The sequence below is a fragment of the Xenopus tropicalis genome, chromosome 3 (genome assembly GCF_000004195.4).
Source record: "Xenopus tropicalis strain Nigerian chromosome 3, UCB_Xtro_10.0, whole genome shotgun sequence".
In the NCBI taxonomy this organism is placed as follows: Eukaryota; Metazoa; Chordata; class Amphibia; order Anura; family Pipidae; genus Xenopus; species Xenopus tropicalis.
The window spans coordinates 97,180,549-97,200,085 of NC_030679.2; the positions used below are offsets into that span (position 1 = coordinate 97,180,549).

Consider the following 19,537-nt stretch of genomic DNA (forward strand, 5'->3'; position numbering starts at 1 on the left):
GAAGGAGAGACTGGAGTCAAAGATCACCCCCAAACAACGTGCCGAATCGACTGGGTTGATGAGGGTGCCATCAATAGAGATAGAAAAGGTGGGGGGGTAGGACCAGGCTTAGGCGGAAAGATCATTAGTTCAGTTTTTGTTAGGTTCAGTTTGAAGTGGCGTTGGTTAGAGATAGCCAGGAGGCAGTCAGAGATTTGACTCTCAGTTTCAACTGTTAACGAAGGGGTTGAAAAGTAAATTTGGATATCATCAGCATACAGATGATATTTAAAGCCAAATGAACGGATAAGATCTCACAAAGACAGCGTGTAGAGGGAGAACAACAACAGCCCAAGTACAGAGCCATGGGGTACCCCCACATTAAGAGGAACTGGAGATGAGATTTTGTTAGCATAGGAGACAGTGAATGAACGGTTAGAGAGGTAAGAAGAGATCCAGGATGCAGCCTGACTACGGATACCAATCGAATAGGAGGATTAGTATAGAAAAGTGACCTTTGGCTTTGGCAACCTTAAGATCATTTGTAACTCTGCACAAGGCCGTCTCAGTAGAGTGCGCAGGCCAAAAGCCAGATTACAGCGGGTCTAATAAATTATGGGCATTAAGAAAGTTAGTAATACGGGAGAAGACAATACGCTCTAAGATTTTGGAGGCAATCGGTGGAAGCGAGACAGGACGGTAGTTAGAGAGACAGGACGGGTCCAGCGTGGCCTTTTTAAGGATAGGCTTGACATAGGCCTGTTTGAATGAAGAGGGGAAACTTCCAGAAGCCAGAGAAGAGTTGAAGATGTTAGTAAGAGCTGGAGTAAGTTCAGCAGCACAGTGTTTGAGCAGAGAAGAAGGCATAGGGTCCAGAGAGCAAGTGGTGAGGGGAGCCGACAATAGAAGCCGGGAGACTTCAGAGACAGTTACGGGACCAAAAGAGCTAAGATATGCAGAAGGGGGCAGAGGAAGGAGGAGCTGGTTAGTATTAACAGAGGATGGATTGCGGATGGACTCCACTTTGTTCTTGAAGAAATCAGCAAAGTCCTGGGGAGAGTGCATAAAGTCAGGTGATGGAGTCTGCGAGGGACGCAGAAGGGTATTGAATATAGAAAACAGGCATTGTGGGTTGGATTTATTATTGTTTATAATGCAAATGCATTGGAGTCCATTGGAGTTTTTTTCTCATGTTAAGTTTCTCACACCAAATGCACTGGAGTCAATAGGCTTTTTTTCTCAATTTTTTTGTCATGCCAGGTGCATTGGCATTTTTTGTGACAAATGCATTGGAGTCAGTGGGTGATTCACGTTATTTGGGGAATATTAGTTAACTAGTGAATTTTTCCATATGTTTTGTTCATGTTTGTCATTTTTTCATGCTGGAAAAAAACAACATTTTTTTCCTGGTGAAACAAAACGCATGGTGAAATTCTAGCGCAGATTTGTGAAAATTTTCACCACTTGGGAAATCACAAATTTTGCTGTGAATCTATACCAGGCAAAAAAATTTGTTTTTCCTGTAGATGTGGGTAATGAGCATTTAAGGGGCCATAAATTAATAACCTTGGGAGCAGAAACTATACAGTTTGCTATATACAGTAACAGAATGCAGTACTGCAAGAAGTCATTGATTTTTGGAAAAATATTGCCCATCTCCCTTGGTTAATTTTTACTAGATGGCAAACTAGTGGGGAGGTTTTAGCACCTTAAAATTCTTTTATTTAGTTAATAATATGATATTCCTTTATTTTTGTGAATATGCTTATGCAAATGAGTTTAAATGATAATACAGGTATGGGACCCCTTATCTGGAAACCCGTTATCCAGAAAGCTCCGAATTACGGAATGCCTGTCTCCCATAGATTCCATTTTAATCAAATAATTCAGAATTTTAAAACTGATTTCCCTTTTCTCTGTAGAAATAAAACAGTACATTGTAATTGATCCCAACTAAGATATAAATAATCCTTATTGGATGCAAAACAATCCTATTGGGTTTAATTGCAGTTTTATTGATTCTTTAGTAGACTTAAGGTATGGAGATCTAAATTACGGAAAGACCCCTTATCCGGAATACCCTTGGTCCCGAGCATTCTGGATAACGGGTCCTATACTTGTATTTGAATTGAGGGTTTGACTTTATTTTGAGATATGTAGTATGATGTATTATATTGTGCGATTAGGAAAATAGAGACATCAAGAAGGGTAACTTATTAAAAAGTGCTCAGATTATTAATTTAGTAAAACAGACAACATAAAAGGGGAAAACGAGTTATGTCGACTGGCCAAAATTAAAATTTCTGACTCACAACACTAGGAAATTTTTCTTCACAAAGCCTCCATGTTCTGCCTGTTCACAAAGTGCTTTTAATTGCTTGGGCCATTGAAAGATGATTTGCATGTATAAAAGAATTGCCAGCATGCCGCCTTCCACTTTACAAGGACTTTTATTTGTGTGTCAGATTCAAAAGGAAACTTCAAACCAGTCTTCAGTCAGCTTTGTGGGTATCATAAAGATATCCCTGCAGGTGCCGCAGCTCACATAAATTATGTCTACAGTCTGCTAAAGAAATTGGCACTGCATTGCTACATATATTTGTAACAATAATTATTCCCATGGCTGTCGACCAACTTTCTGCTTATTTAGGAAAATTGTGTAATTAAAAAAACAAAAAACAAAAAACTGGATCTTATAACTACAGTTCTTCCACTGACACCTGTTGAATAGCACAGGAAAAACAGGTTTACACATTTTAACTGATGACTTTCAGCAAGTCACATGACTGTAGAAACAGATCAGGTGTTAATTAAAGCAAATGAGTGCTAGGAATAACAAGTATTGTTATGGTTCCTGTGACCCCTGTGACTCACATAAAGCATCAGTTATTGAAGAGACCCTCTCGTAGAAGTGGATTATCCCTGTTTCTGAAGAACATAGCACACACAGAAAACAATTTCAATTGGATAAAAGGTACATCATTTAAGCCTGCTCTCTAATGGACACCAAATGCCATAAGTGTGCTGCACGTATATATTTTTATATGTACTTTTACTATCACATCCTCACACCCCCAATGTTGGGGTGAGAAACTCCAACACCCACATCTAACAAGAAATTATTATATAAATGAATAGAAACATCTTCTTGTCAAACTTCTTTAAAACATCTAAATTCCAAAAATCGGCATTCAAGCAACTGAAACAACAGTTTATAATGCTAATATTAATAATTCATTCATATTGATCTTTCATGTTATCACTTTGCCCGGTGTTATATATGAACTCCATGGTGGCTACTGTGAAAATGAATGTTAAAACAATAGGTGGCAAAATTGGAAACATGACCTGAATTAGCTGGAAAAAGGACTTCTGCTTTGTTAATATAAGTCATGGGGCTATTTATCCTTTATTAATAATACCAGTTACTTAAAAAAATCAGGAATTAGTCTAATAAATGCAATAATCTGGGCTGCAACGATTCCAATCTGATTACATTGACATTAAAAGCTATCAGCCTTTTTACCTAGATTTTTAAGAAGTATTACTGATATTTTACATGGTGTAATAACCTTACACTGGGAAATGACTAGTAGGGCTATTAACAAAATGTAGATCAGGTTTATGCCATTGGTGTGGGGAAATGTGGTAGTTTTCTGTTTTTAGAATCAGTGGCACTGGGCAAATGATTTATATTCACATATTTTACTTAGTTTTAGTTTTTCTTTTCATTGCATATATATTAAATGAAATGTTTTTTACCCTGTTGACGATTATCAAATGTGATTTTCCTTTACAAGAGGTGCAATACATGGTAATCCTTTTTACTTGCGCTATTGACCTTGCTTATATACAGTAATCTCTTCTTGGCAAACTCTCGTAAAACTGGCTCACATTCATTTATACCTGGTGTTATCAGGAAATAGAAAATTGAAAAGCATGTAATACAAATAACAATCCTGCACTGGGGACATGTGGGGGACCTGTCTGTCTTACTAGCAGATAAAAGAAACTGGTCAGTTGGGGGTCATTTATGAACACTGGGCTAATTTGCCATGAACAGTAGAGCGACCATGGCATAAAATCAAATTGTTGCATTTATTGTTCTACCTGCAGCTGGCTGAAAAAAGCCAATCACTGGTTGGTTGCTATGAGTTACAGTCTATGGGCAAATTTGACCAGTGTTAATAAATGAGCCCTAAAATTAGAACATGCTTTTATTATCACAGTCCCACAATAAGCTCCAGATGGGATTAAATAATGCACAGGTCAGTTCAAGGCAATATGCCCCTTTTCAAAAGCCTTTCCTCTCCCTCTCCTTTGACTTAGTAGCTGCACCCACATAGCAGGTATACAAACAACACCTGTCCTCACACAAGGTGTCCTTGACAGTATCCTGATTTTGGTGGTGTACTTACTGGAGGGCTCTCAGAGGCAGACACACTGGAGTTTACAAGCAGCTCAGCAGCTCAACCGGTGGCACCGGTTACCTCCTGGATATCTGTCAGCTTGACAGGGAGCTTTATTGGCTCTCTCTGAACAGTTGTAGCTCTAGGACTCACCTCCTGGCAGAGCTCAGCACTGGGTAAAGAAGGAACCTATCTGATCTCCTGGACAGTCCCTTTCACGCTGGTTCTGGCTGGACCCTGCAGCAGGGGATCCTTTATAACCTCTGCTGGCCCACCTTATCACAGGCAGAACAGGGGGATGGATTCTCTGTTAAGGACCAGTGATTATACTTTATTAAGGATGGTGTAATTCTTGTCAGTGCACTGAACTTAGTGTGCTAGAAATTACAACATTGTGACTGAAAAATATAAATGATGTTAGTATGGTTTTTTTGGGGCATTAACAGGACTGAAGAAGAACAGTCTATTGGTGGAAAGTTCTGTAGGTTTCGAAATACAAGGTTGTATTCTAAATACTGAAGGGAATTTGGCAACTTGGCTTTACTTTGTATCTCATGAGATAATTGTTGCGATTTGCCATAGTTTTTAAAGGACCCCAGTAATGCAAGGCAGAAGTGCTGCTCACTGAGCCACCGTGCTGGTATGAAAGAATCTATAAAACAAAGATTGTCACTAAATAGAGGGGGGTGAACTCTTTGGACTCAAACTCATGTTTCAGATCCTTGGTAATTTTTTTACTGATTTCAATAACTTTGTCTTGTAATAATAACAACAAGCAGTGTCCTTGTGGTGTACATTCTAAAATATGGTTTATTTGTCTTCAGGTGTGTAACAGTGCAGAACAGCCAAGGAAACAGCAACGTTCTGACCTCAATGGCCCTGTTGACAATAACAATGTTCAGGAGGTAAGTAACATGCATATTAGTATAGTTTCTATTCCTATATAACATAATGCACCCTCATGTTTTGTGTGTGTGTTGAAGAATGACCCTTAAACCCATCTTTTAGCACAGGATGTAGAAGTCAGTAGCCTCAGTTGATTGGTGGACATCTCTTGACTCATGGGTTTCTCCAAACACTTTAAAATTGCGATTGCCAGGGAACTGACACAAACTCCTGGGAATTCCTATGAAGTGGGAAGGTTTATTTAGATATTTAGAATCATTTCCCTGAAAGTATTTTGTACCTCATCTCTCTTTAAAAAATATATGCCCTCTTTAAAGAAGTTATGCTTTAAAATAAATGGGGCTTATTTGTAAATTAATTTGTTCATATTTAGCAGTGGGAGGTTTTAACGGTAATGCCCAGTTTATAACCCCTGTAATTAAAAATGAATGGGAAAAGTTCCCACATCTAGTGCTTTTAACAACATCCATTAAGTATATGTTCATACAAAATATATATTAAGGCAAAAATGCTTTTGATACAGGGTATATTTATTAACATTACATTTTTTTCTACTGGAATTCAAGTTTTTTTGTGCTAAAATGTCATTTAGAGGTATTGGAGTTTTCAAAACTTGATTGTTTGAGATCTATTAATTTTTTTAAAAATTGAGTTTTTAAAGGAAAACTATACTCCATACCAATGTAGGTCTTTATAACAATATTTGGCATTAAACAGAACATATGTCAAACTTGGCTTCATCTAAATAAATCATTTTCATAAAAATATTCTTTTTAGCAGTATGTGCTGTTGGGTAATCTTAAATAGAACATTACCATTTTAAAGGACAAGTCAACCCAGAATAAAATTTGTTGCCTAATAAAAGAAAACAAAATTCTAAGCAACTTTGCAGTATACTGTACATTCATTATAAATTTGTAATGGTTTTTGAGTTATTTGTATATATAATTGCTTTTAAAAGCAGTGTCTGTCTGTCCTTTCTATTTTTTGCCCTGGTGGCTCTGGCGTATGAAACAATGTAACACAAGGCAGCAGACTGACAGACAGAGAAGGAAGCTTATGATATTTTCACCCCATCTAGAAGGTGATAGAAATCAGGGCATGCAGCTGTTTTTTTTTCAGTATTCTTTCAATGTAATGGCAGATACTTTGTTGGTCATGGTTGCCATGTTGGTATGGGGGTGGGTGATCACAAGGTTTGCATTTAACTCATCATTCACAAGGTTATACATTGTTTTTCTTTTGACTTGCAGCAGACAAAGAAGGTGGCTTCATTCCCAAGTTTTGTGGATGGTAAGAGATTTTTTATTGAACTTTTTCATTATTTAATTCGTTTCTGCTTGAATTATACAAAATTTTTACATTTTACAGAATGTAATTTACTGTGTATCTATATATATATATATATATATATATATATATATATATATATATATATATATATATATATATATATATATATTATATATATATATATATATAATCTCAAACTCAACAGTAGAAAGCACTCACAGCTACAGCATCAATCTGGTCAGTGATTTATTTCTAGAGAAAATGAGTTTCATGCTCATATCATATTTGTGTTGTACTAGCACAAGGTATCTACCACCCGAGTTCAATATAAACATAAGAAAAGATTTTGTGCTTTATCTTAAAATTTAACTTTTATTAATTCAGTTCATGAATTTAAAACCAGTATTTAATCAAACAGCCAATTCATTAGACATCACTCAATTCAAGAATAATAAAATATAAATTTAAAACCAATAAGTTAATCTGCTTAATTACTTTCACAATTCATAAATCAGTGTTTTAATGTCCTAATTGTAGCCAGAACCGGAAAAATAAGGGGGACGGGCAATTCATCTATATACATGCTATACACAATAAAATGGGGGGTACATACCCCAAGCCAAGGTTCGACTACAAGTCGACTACCATTGGTCAAGCATTAAATACCAGTGAGGTGAGCCTAAGGTCAGGTTCACAGTTCAGTCACTACACCCGCACTCGCTGACCCACAGCCCAGTGAATTGGCTATTTGATTAAACACTGGTTTTAAATTCACAAACTGAATCAATAAAAGTTAAATTTTAAGATAAAGCACAAAATCTTTTCTTATGTTTATATATATATATATATATATATATATATATATATATATATACAGTCCAGAGTGGGAGGCACACCATAAAATGAGAGTAAACCTAGGTGCCAGAGCTATAGAATCTGCAGATAAGTAAAAGATGTCGGCACTCTTAGGGTTTCCACAATAAGGCAAAAAAGTAAAGCTTTTTTTCAAATGCAAGCGGTGAGTTTTATTGTTTCCAACGTTTCAGTCCTTTACTAGGACTTTCGTCAGGGAGTGCCGACATCTTTTACTTATCTATATATATATATATATATACTTTGTATAATTAAAACACATTGACAGTGATAAAAAAGCAGGGAGATGAAAGAAAATGCAGGCGACAAAAAAAAATGCGGGCGTCAAAAAAAAAAACGCGGGACGAATGCGTTTCGCAAATTTTCTTACCATTTCGCAAATTTTATGATGAATCGAAACGGGACAGATTCGCTCATCGCTAGTGACACTGTGATCTTTAGTCTTTACACAAGTGATTTGAACTCATGGCTTTTGATTCTGAGTATTACAGAATATAGCTAGTATATGCTGTACTTTTAGATATTGCATTTTATAGCAGTATTCAGAAACTGGAGAGCAGCCATTTATAAACAACTTTAAACTACTGTTATGTTTCTGCCATGGTTTTCTCTGTAACTTAATAAATGTTTAGATTCTTTTCTAGCATTGCCTTTTATTGTGCCAACAAAATTGCTATTTCTATGCAAAACAACTAGTGTGTCACATACGGAGATTAGTATATGCTACTTCCATTGAATGGCAATATTTATAACAGGATAACGGCTCCTTAGAAAACAATGAAACCGATTTCTAGAGTAGCAGCGACAGCAGGTTACCTGAAAAACTGAAGGGGGAAACACTCACCATTTCGTTTGTTTATATATCCATTTCCCACAATACAGTATATAGAATGTTCATGAAATTTGAGTTTTTGATCCTTGCATAGCAACACAAGTAATCACAGTTGGTGTTAATTGTGTGTAGTTTTGGCTTACTTTCCTTTTTATTGTTCACTCCCCTGCAGTTTTTTCTTCAAACCAACTAAGTTTAAAGCATTTTTAAATTAATTTCCTTGCTCTGTATTCAGTATAGTGTATTAATAATTTTAAGCCATTTTGAAGAAATAATCATTTATGCACTTGGTAATAATATCGTATGCATACCAACTTGCATGTTATCAAAGGGCATAGGAAATGTAAAAGAAGCTTAATTGATGTGTCTTGTAGTAAATTATAGATGCTATTTATTTTTTTCACAGCTTTGCTGGTGATTTTTGTGTCTGTTTTATTTAATACTCAGCGTTTTATATTTAAATCAAACCACATGTTCCTGTGGATTTTTTTACCTTTTTAACTTAAATGCTACAGAGTTTCAGTACCTATTATAATTACAGGACAACTAAACCCCAAATCAGGGTAAAGGGCTAAAGGCCATCTGTTAGGGCACATTAAAAAGGGGTTATGTGCACATACTGTTCTAAATGGTTCAAATACAGTATGCTTGATTCTCCTGGCAGTGTTCACGCAATCATGCACAGGGAAAAGATTGCAATGAACAGAAGAGGTTCCAATGTTGTCAGCAGAACCAATAAAACGACTGCTGTCTTGTTTTCTGCAGGCTTGCTCTTATAAAAGTAAGCTGTTTTGTTAAAAATCTATATGTCAGCATTTGTCAAAGCTGAAATAGTAGTTTGGGAAAGTTACACTTTGAGGTATCCTTGTCCTGAGAGTGTGGCGTTCAAGGAAAGTAGCATGCCATTACACACATTTACTAAAATCCTTACTACTAACTTCTGCACCACAAAGTAGGCATATGTACAATACTATATCACAGCAGCACTTTTAGCAGCTAGAAAAAACAAGAGAATGGTATAATCATAGCAATGTTTGGACTTCCAGAGACCTTTCTAAAGCTGGAATGTTTCAAATATTTTAATTTCACTATTAAATAATGAATTTGGTTGATTTGGATTTTTAGTGACAGCATCTGGTTTGGGTATATGCATATAACATATGAGAATATGAAGAGCGCAATGAAAAAGTGTTCTTATAACTGGAATAGTGAACTTCTGGGTAGACCAGTGCTGTCCAACTTATTATATGCAGTGGGCCGATTATTTCTCATATAGCATAGTCAAGGGCTAGATTAAAATGATGATGTCATACAGTGAAGTCTTTGGAGCTTTCAAGCAGACTGGGGGCCATCAAAAATTCATGGACATCCAGTTGGACAGCCCTGGGGTAGAATATCAATGTTTACATTAAACTAAAAGTTAATTTAAAGGTAAAATACCTCCCTAATAGTGACCTGAACTGGTAGTTCAGATACTGGAAGACTGAGTTGTTCTGTTTCTGAAGCACACAGGGTGGGCAAATCTAATTTATTTGTATGTATGTGTGTATATTTTTATTTATATAGTGCTACTTATGTACGCAGCACTGTACTGTAGGAGCAATTCCATTGCTTTTCTTAGTTGCTATTAAGATAAAAGCTCTCTATGTACATGATAGCGAGACTCTGATTTGTATTTAGGATTGGTAATGGTAATTAATTTTTGGCATTGTTGATTCTACTGGTTTTATTATTTTTCTATAAGTTGACTAGACTTTTTAAAAAAAAAAGTTTTCTTTTTTAATTTTTTAGTCATAGAAAGAACCAAGCCTTTACTGGGTTTAAATGCTATTTCTCCTCATTGCTAATGCATTGGGTAGTTACTTTATTTTTAAATGTCTCTAATGATTTGTTTGGATAGTTCTTATATTTCAATTCTAACTTTTTTGAAGGATAGTATTTTCTTATGAATATAAAAAGATAGACTCAAATATGGCCTCCGTAGCTGGGGGAGATTTTATTACATTGATTATTAATGAAAAAAAAATGAATTTCAGTAACAACAAACAATCCTCTTTGGAAGTTTTATTAGATAATAAAGAGGTGTTCAATTTCCGTTTTGGATATGGATAAATGATTAAATTTACAGTTATGGCTGCATGGTCTGTGCAAGCAACAGTTATTAGGCCAGATGGTTGTGCCAGTACAAACATGTTATGATAAAATGATAAAATTCATACGTCGTGTATGAGCTATAAATATATGTAAACTGTGGGGTCTATTCATCAAAGTACGAGTTCGAATCCTGAATTGGGAAAAATTCGGATTAAATACCATAATTTCTGATGATCACAAATATCACGAAAATGCTTACGGAAAAATTGTATTAGTGACAATAATACCGTATTGGCGATCCGAAAGTCACAAAATGTTTGTATCCGAGCGATCGTAAACAGCAGGAAAACCTTTCCAACTTTAATCCATCTGTGCATGATTTTGGAAGCCTCCCATAGGACTCAATGGCACTCTGCAGCTCCAACCTGGCCCAAGGAAAGTCTCCCATAGGGCTCAATGGCACTCTGCAGCTCCAACCTGGCCCAAGGAAAGTCTCCCATAGGGCTCAATGGCACTCTGCAGCTCCAACCTGGCCCAAGGAAAGTCACGATTCCGAAACTTTCCTACTCGGTGCGACAATACGATTTTGTCGCACAAATTTTAGTACGAAAAAGTAGCAGAAAATAAGCACAGTACAATCAAATACGATTTTTTTGTAATTCGTACCTGTCGTATTTTAATAAATAGGCCCCTATGTCAAATATTTAGGAATGTGACTTTAGCTTCTTCAATGATCTTTTAGGTATAGTTATCTCAAGGTAAGAATGAGCATGTTATCATTCATTTTTATCCTTTAACATTTTACATTATCATGGATTATTATGGGTTTTGGTATAATGGAATTTATATAATTGTAGATTGATTAATAAGCTGGTGTCACATGTACAAAACAAAATGAATTACCTACCTTACCCTGAACATAATTAGATAGTTACTCAGGTTAGATTTTTTCTGGAATGCCTGCACCTGAAGCACATATTGTTCTGCCTAGTTCTCTTGTCAAGATCTGGTATTTGTCGGAAATCTATTTCCTCATAATGAGTATTATTTCAAACTAACTTCAGATACTTTTGTTTTCAATTGATGCTTTTACCCAGTACATCTATTTCTCTTTTGATTTCTTCAAGCATTTGGGGATATATTATTTTGGATATATTATCTTTCAGTAACTTCAGTTATAGGCAACTCATTTGTTTTTGTGGAGTATTAAGGCAATCAAAAAAATAATTAGATGTTTCCACTCAATAAATTCTTACTCTAACCGTTTACGTTTTTATTTTGCATGGAAATTAGATTAGTTATATCCACGTGTTGGTATCTAAGATGGTGCTATTGTGCACTCTCACAGAATATAAGAACTTTGCTGGGTTTTTAGTAAGGCAATGGCACTTGACATTGCCAAAATATAGTCACTTTGATAAGAAACCCATCTACTTCCTGTGGTTTATTCTGTGTAATAAGAAAGTTTGATTTTAGCTGTTCCTCTGCAAATCATCTTTCTGTAGAAATACCCGTGGAGGTCATGTGATGTGACTCAGGTATTCTTAACAGGTAGGATAAATTAAAGTTCACTCTACAAGAACTTCCACTGCCTAGAAAATATAGTTTTAATTCTCACTAATTATTCCAAAGCCAACTAGATGTATGCTTATGCACATATTCCATGTGTATGCACACTAGTAATATTTTTTGAGCACTTAAGGATGGAATATGCAGTTACCTTTAGAATTTTGTTCATGGTCCATGTAATGATGTGATCCTAGGCCCTGAATTATTTGAATATTTACTCAAAGAAGAACCATTTCTGAATTGTAATAGTAGATAAAATTAAAATATATATGTGTATGGTCTAAGGTCTAAAAAGACAAATAGTAGAGAGTTACCAGACACAATATATTAGCAGCATTGAAATAACATTAATTAACACTAATGATATTTGTTTTTGTACCCAACATAACAAAGGATTTATTGTGGGAAACAAAAATGCCGCTATTAAATATCACAACATGATTATACATCATAAAAACATGACAGTTCTAATTAGTTTGTTTTCCAGAAAGGATTTACATTTACTATATTGACACAAGCTACATTTTAATGAGGAGACTTTTTAAGCTTTTGTACTGAGGGTCTGTAGCTTTGTCTGTATACTGTCCTAAACAGTTATGTTTTGTTGTAACAGGTTGGACTTGTTACTGAAGGTTTCATTGATGTCATTTAGACCAAAAACTTGTTTAAAATATGAAATCAACTAAAGACATGACTTGATTGTAGTTTACTAGAATTTGACATGTCACTGATTTGGAATAATAAGCTCTAATTTGTATCGCGTAGCAACATTTGGCAGAGACAAATAGATGTAGGAGACATACTTTATGTCACTGGAAGCAAAGATGTCATGCTGCTTTTGGCCTTGTGTCTGCAGTCAAGCAGGGTTGCTGCATATTAGAAATGACCTTTAAAACTCAGAATGACAATAGCCATTTGGTACAAGAGGGTGACATTAGTATACATGTGAATAGCTAAGCAAAGGGAATTTGTCAATCAAGTGCTGTACAAATATGCATGTTGTAGAAGTATAATTTGTTTTTATAAGCTTGATTTAACGAGATGAATAATTAGGTTCCCGTAGGCAAAAACATGAAAAGGTTCCTTGCATTCCCTTTTGGTTTTTGTTATTGAAATTTCAGTTGAGGGAAGAAAAGAATCTCACTGTTGTGTGATCTGCTTTTTTATGCTGGATGAAATAATTGCAAAAGCGGAAAGAAAGGTTCTAGGTCATATTGCTTTTGGAGAAGATAAAAATAAAATGTGAGGTCAGGAACCAGGATTGTATAAAATCCATAAGATATAACTTGAACCACGTATATCTACATTTAAATAATTTAGTTACTAATTCCGACAGTAAATAAACATCACTGTGGTCCACGTTGTCACATTATAAAAAATGTCATGACAAAGTTATAAATAGGTATAAAAATAAGGCACACATAAGGGTAGATTTACTAAAACTATAGCATTTCTCATTTTCTTCATTTTAAAACTTTGAATAAACTCTTTTCCAGATATGTATACTAAAAAGCCTGAACTAAACAAAATATGTACGGGAAAACTAAAAAACTAAAAAGAAACTTCAACTTTTTCAAATTGTTGCACAAAAACACTGTCAACAATCCCAGGACAGGGAAGGGACATCTTCTATTGAGTTCTACATGATCTCGTCAAGTTATTGCTGGCAAATTGTCGGATTCGTATTTTTTTAGCAGTATTGTCACATAGTAAATTTAGAAAAAATCTAAATCGGAGAAAAAAAGCAGAGCATTAGTAAATGGCCCCCATAGTGTTAAGTCTAACACTAATGCACTTAACATATTTATTATTACTTTTCTAGCTGACGCAGTGTATGTACAGTATGCGTCCGGACTGCAAACATTTATGCCTAAATTCGTATACAATTTCCCTAAATGCACTTAAGTAATTATTAAGCATTAGTGGGCATTCTTGTTTTTTTTTCATGCCAAATGCATTGAAGTGAGTGGGTGTTTTTTTTTTTTTTCTTGCACCAAATGCATTGGGATTAAGGGGTGTTTTTTTCCTCCTGATTTCGCCAAATTAATTAAAATCAATGGGGTATTTTTTCCCATTTCGGAAAAAAAAAATTCCTGGCAAAGCAAAACATATGCTGAAATTCTAGGCAGATTTTAAACATTTTTCATCATTTGTGAAAAAGTAAATTTTACTGCAAATCTGTATAGCTGAATAAAAAATTGCTCAGAAAAGCTGCACTTTTCAGATGCAAATCACCATGTATTTTTTCTTGGAGCTTTTTGGGGTAACTGCATTGGCACACATTTCACTTGGCAGTAGGGATGAGTGACTTTGTCCCGTTTCGCTTTGCAGGAAAATTAGCAAAACTTTTAAAAGATTTGCAAACCGCAGAAAAAATGATGCCAGGCAAAAAAAACTCTGGTAGGGCTTTGCAAAAGGTGCACATCCCCTTTAAATGTTGTGAACTACAGTGAGCGATCCTTGACGCTTAGAAAGACAAAATATTATATTATATAATTTATTTTGCTGCATAATCACCAGATAATATTTAATCATTTTCTTTTTACTGTATTTATTGTGTTCCAGGGTGTATTCAGAAATAATCTTGTCAGTGTTGCCCATTCATGTGGAACTTTGTCAGACAGCTGGTCCTTGCCAACCTCTCCAGTTTTTTTTTTTTTTAAAGGAAGGATCATTTTCCCAACATAATTTCTATTAAGAGTTTTAAATTGAACATCTACACGCTATACATCTATACTGTATATATATAGACTATATATGTCATCTGATACTCATGCAGATAATAATGTTTAAACCTGTCTCTCCATTCTTCTTAAAAGTGCAGGCATTCTTGCTATACTACTATATCCCCATAACACAGGTGATTTCCACATTGAATTTTATGGATCTCGTCAGCTTTTAGATGGCAATCCTTTTTTCCAGAATGAGCCATACAAATACAGATTACAAAAAGGAATTGAAAAAAAATTGATAGAGGCATCAAACCTAGGCTGAGACAGAATTCATTGACTAAGGGGATGGGTGTCATGTTGATGCATTTCAACAAACAAAGGGTTTAAAAAAGTGCGGAATGCTGAAAAATGTGTGTTTTGATTTCGGTTGCTCTGTTATGGTGGACATGTCTGAGATTCCTTACGATCCCAAGGAGTGGAGTGTACCTATAGCTAGGGGCATCTATGGTGACAAAGTCAAGAGCAAAGTCCAAGACATAGGGTATCTAACCTGACCAAAACAGCGGAATAAAAATAATAGCATGTCGTAACAGCTGTGAAGGCAGATAAAAAATTTGTAGCAGAGAAAGGTCTCCAGTTGTCAGAAAATATTGGGATTGGTTTGAAATCATGATGTCGATTTTGATTACATTAGAGGCCTTGATGCCACTATATTAAACTAAATAATCTAGAAGGATGAGAATAATCTGCTAAAAGAACAGACAATAAGGCAATAAGTAGCTGATTCAAAAAGCACTTCCCAAAATTTCTCATTGGAGGCAGCACTGCTGAACCCAGGGGGTCCTTGAGAGAATATGTGGGGAGGTGTAAGATGGCATCAGTAGCCTGGAAACCAACCCACCTGTCCTGATGAGAATTCATCAGAAATCCTCAAAGTGTGTGGACTAGTGTTCTACCTACATACAAGATCCATTTCTAAAGGTCTTGGAAATTAAACAACTGCTAACATAAATTCTGGGAATTCCTTCTGCTTAGCATGAAAATGAGGTGAGGGTTTTCTTTCCAAAAATGCACCACTTCAACATACACAGCCAAATTGAATGTTACTCACACCTTTATGTTTTAGCTGATACACCAAATTCCCATGGTTTCTGGATTGACTATATCCAAATGCCAAACATTTTAGGCAATGTAGTATTAAAGGGAGTTACACATGCAGCCAGCTTTAGTTTAAGGCAATATGTGTACAACATTTATAGTTCTATGTTCTTCCTCAGGTACAAAACCCATTTTTGGCCTGGAACAGTCACAGTTAAGCATTCCAGCATTTATTCATACCACACCAGTTACATGTTTCCTTAAATTTATTTTTCTATGATACTTTGTTGTCTTCATAAAGGGGTTTTTCACCCTTAAATTAACTTTTAGTATGATGTAGAGAAGGCTATTTTGAGACAACTTGCAATTGGTCTTCATTTTTTATTTGCGTTTTTTGAATAATTTAGCTTTTGTGTTCAGCAGCTCTCCAGGTTGGAATTTCAGCAGCTATGTGGTTGCTAGGGCCCAGTTTAACCTAGTAACCATTATGTGGCTTGTAAAAAGAACAGGAATAAAGAAGGGCCTACATAGAAATATAAGTAATATAAAATAACAATAACAGTAAAATTGTAGCCTCACAGAGCAACAGTTTTTGGCTGCTCGGCTCAGTGACCCTCATTTAAAAGCTGGAAAGTCTGAAGAAGAAGGCAAAACTATGAAAAATAAAAAATGAAGACCAATGGAAAAGTTACTAAGAATAGGCCATGCTATACACATATGAAGGTGAACCACCCATTTAAGTAATGTAAATCTTTGACACCAGTGTTTAAGGTCTGAAGTTCTAAATACTATCCCTCATATGTAATTAAATGCACTAAGTTTACCCAGAAGCAGTAACCCATAGAAACTAATACAATTTTTGCTTTTACACAGGTGACCAGTAAATGACACCTGCTGATTGGTGGCTATGGGTTAGTGCTCCTGGGCAAACTTAGTGCCTTTTAATACATATCCCCTTATGTATTTTATTTGAATATTCAAATTAAAAATACATGGGGATTTTAATTAAATTTTCCTTGTGTTCTGTATTATGTTCTACCACATCAAATAGTGCAGTGCATAAGTAAAAATAAGTAAAATAAAAAGTCAAAGGCAGCAATCACAATGAAAGCATTTAATTAGGGCAGTAAATCAGAGGGAGTAAACCTTCTTTGAGTCTGTGGATTTTCTAACTCTTCAGACCGACTGAAGTTTGAAATCAGAACGGTTTTGATCTTATCTAATTAGAATTCAGCATTTTCTGCAAGTTTATGAAACCTCATTGATCAGCCAGCCATTGAATAATTACTCTGCTTGCTGTTTCTAAATGATTTTATGTGTCTGTGACTCTAGTTCCTGGCCCTTGTGAGCCTGAAGACCTAATTGATGGAATTATCTTTGCTGCCAATTTCTTGGGATCCACACAGCTGTTGTCAGAACGCAACCCATCCAAAAACATCAGAATGATGCAGGCCCAAGAAGCTGTCAGCCGTGTTAAGGTAAGATGAGCCTTTTTTTTTCACCAAAGTAACCTACTTAATTATGTTTCCATAATTTTCTAGAAATACAAAGTAGGCAAAATGGTAATTTAATAGAATAATTATAATTATTAATGTGCTGGTGCTTTATAAATATGTGTTACTAATACTAATTTAATACTTCTATTCAGGGCTGTCCAACTGGTGGCCTGTGGGCCGGATGAAACTTAAAGACTCCATACTGTATGACATCATTATTTTCATTTCATTTGGCCCTCGACCATGTTATAAGAGAAATACTCAGCTCACTACATGTAATAAATTGTGATGAGCAAATTTTTTTTCCGCATTGCGACATTAGCAAATTGTTTTGCAAAACTTCCATGGGAATTCACCGTGGACAAATTGGGTGTGCGTCAAAAAAAGTCACGGTTGCGTCAAACTGGGTGCAGTTGCGGCGAAAAAAGACGTGGGCAACAAACACATTTCACATTTTTGGTCAAAGCAAAATGGGACAGATTTGCTCATCACTAGTAATAAGTTAGACAGCACTGATTTGATTGAATAGAGAAAATCAAGTGGTCATTTTATTAAAAAAAAAACAGGGTTAGAGTAAAAGAAGACGCAAACTAACTAAAAGGTAAATTAGTGATGTTTTACTTGTTTTCATGCAACTTTTGCGTCCCACTAAAAGCCTTTTGTACAAGTATAGGATTTTTTTATCCAGAAAGCTTGGGATCTGGGGCTTTTAGGATAAGGCATCTTTCTGTAATTTGGATCACCATACCTTAAGTCTTGACTATGAAGATTTTCATTCATCCAGGTCATGGTATATCTAGTATAAATAAATCTAAAGCAACTGGACTTGTAAAGTAATCATTGAAGACTTTTTACTACTCATCCGAGCAGCTTCCTTCAGTTCAACTGACTGGTATGGGAAGCCCTCAGCATATGTACTCTTCCGGAAGTTTCAGAACTCTTTGCACATCCAGTCATGCAACTCTAACAAGTAACACCTGTTTTGAAGAGTTGCATGATACTTGGGTAATCCTTTCAAAGTAACTCCACAGCATTCACACCTCTGTGAGTTTCAGATGTCACCTTTCTGAAGAGTTACATAGTGCCATTGTGATTGGATTAGTGGAAGAGTATATATGCTGAGGGCTTCCCATACCAGTCAGTTGAACTGAAGAAGCTGCTCGGATGAGTAGTGAAACGTCTTCAATGATTACCTAACAAGTCCAGTTGCTTTAGATTTATTTATACTAGACATACCTTAAGTCTTGTTTAAAAACACATAGCCATTAAATAAAATGTTGCCACCAATTTGAATTCATGCAGCTTAGTTACCATCAAGTACAAGGTACTCTTTTATTATAGCAGAGATTCACAAATTATAATTATTTACTTAGATGGACTCTTTGGAAGATGACCTTCCCATTATTCATAGCTTTCCAGATAAGGGATCACATACCTGTATAACTCTAGCTTTGAAACTAGATGGACATTGCTTTTGTGGTAATCATTTGTTTTTTCAATTGTTGCTTCCATGGTTGTATATAAGTAATGAACATCTACATTATGCTTGCTGCATAATGTCTGTTATAAGCTCTTTCCTACCCTGCGCTTAAATCATAAAAATATACTGGGTCCACTGATGAGCAACTTAATGACAAAGTTGAGTTTGGATTTAATGTTGTGGGTTCTTGTTCCTTTTAAGTGAAAAGGTAATGGCTCTAAATTCTGCTTAATACATTAAGGGGGCTATTTACTAATGTTCATATTCACGAAAAATGCAAATGTAAAAATATGCCATCTAAAGGCTTTTGAGGTCATAAAGAAGTCAATAAAAGTTGTCCTAGGCAAATTGTAACAATCTTTAATTTGTAGTTTTAGAGGCTTTGGGTTTGGGTTTGTTTTTCAAGAAAATTTTTTAAAAAATTGAAAAAAAAAATACATGAAAAGTTTGTGAAGTTTGTATTTTTTTTCTCTCTTTCTGCATTTTAATTCGTTTGTGCTTTTTGAATTTGGATCTTTTAAAAAATGACTAGATATTCATGGTTTTAGTGGAAATGAGTTTATTTGTTTCAAACAACTCTAAAACCACTAAAATCTGAATGTTGATAAATCTGCAAAGTAAGCATAATGAAGGGTCCATGAATTTTCAGTGCCAACCTGATATTTTGGTGTGTCTAGACTTGAGTAAAAGAAGCAAAAAAGGAAGTAATTTTCATATAATGTCAGATTTCAATAAAAAACTGTGTGGGATAGAATAATTTAAGTAATAAGACATTCTTATTTGGCCGGGTAACAGCTGGCATTTGTGTGTGGGCTCTCCATGCTATTTTCCAGACT

The 19,537-nt window shown here is 35.2% G+C and overlaps 1 protein-coding gene across 7 annotated transcripts in view; it reads left to right on the top strand.

The window, feature by feature from the left end:
- The window catches only part of apba2 (amyloid beta (A4) precursor protein-binding, family A, member 2), a 158,168-nt gene that overhangs the window by 92,649 nt on the left and 45,982 nt on the right, over nucleotides 1-19,537 (top strand). For 5 of the 7 annotated variants that reach the window (XM_031899155.1, XM_018092413.2, XM_004917927.4 and 2 more), the window contains 3 exons: nucleotides 5,213-5,293; nucleotides 6,548-6,587; nucleotides 17,058-17,203. In XM_031899155.1, coding sequence (XP_031755015.1) covers nucleotides 5,213-5,293; nucleotides 6,548-6,587; nucleotides 17,058-17,203 — 267 coding nt within the window. The remainder of the gene's footprint in view (nucleotides 1-5,212; nucleotides 5,294-6,547; nucleotides 6,588-17,057; nucleotides 17,204-19,537) is intronic. The other 2 variants (XM_031899157.1, XM_031899158.1) reach the window with 1 other exon arrangement.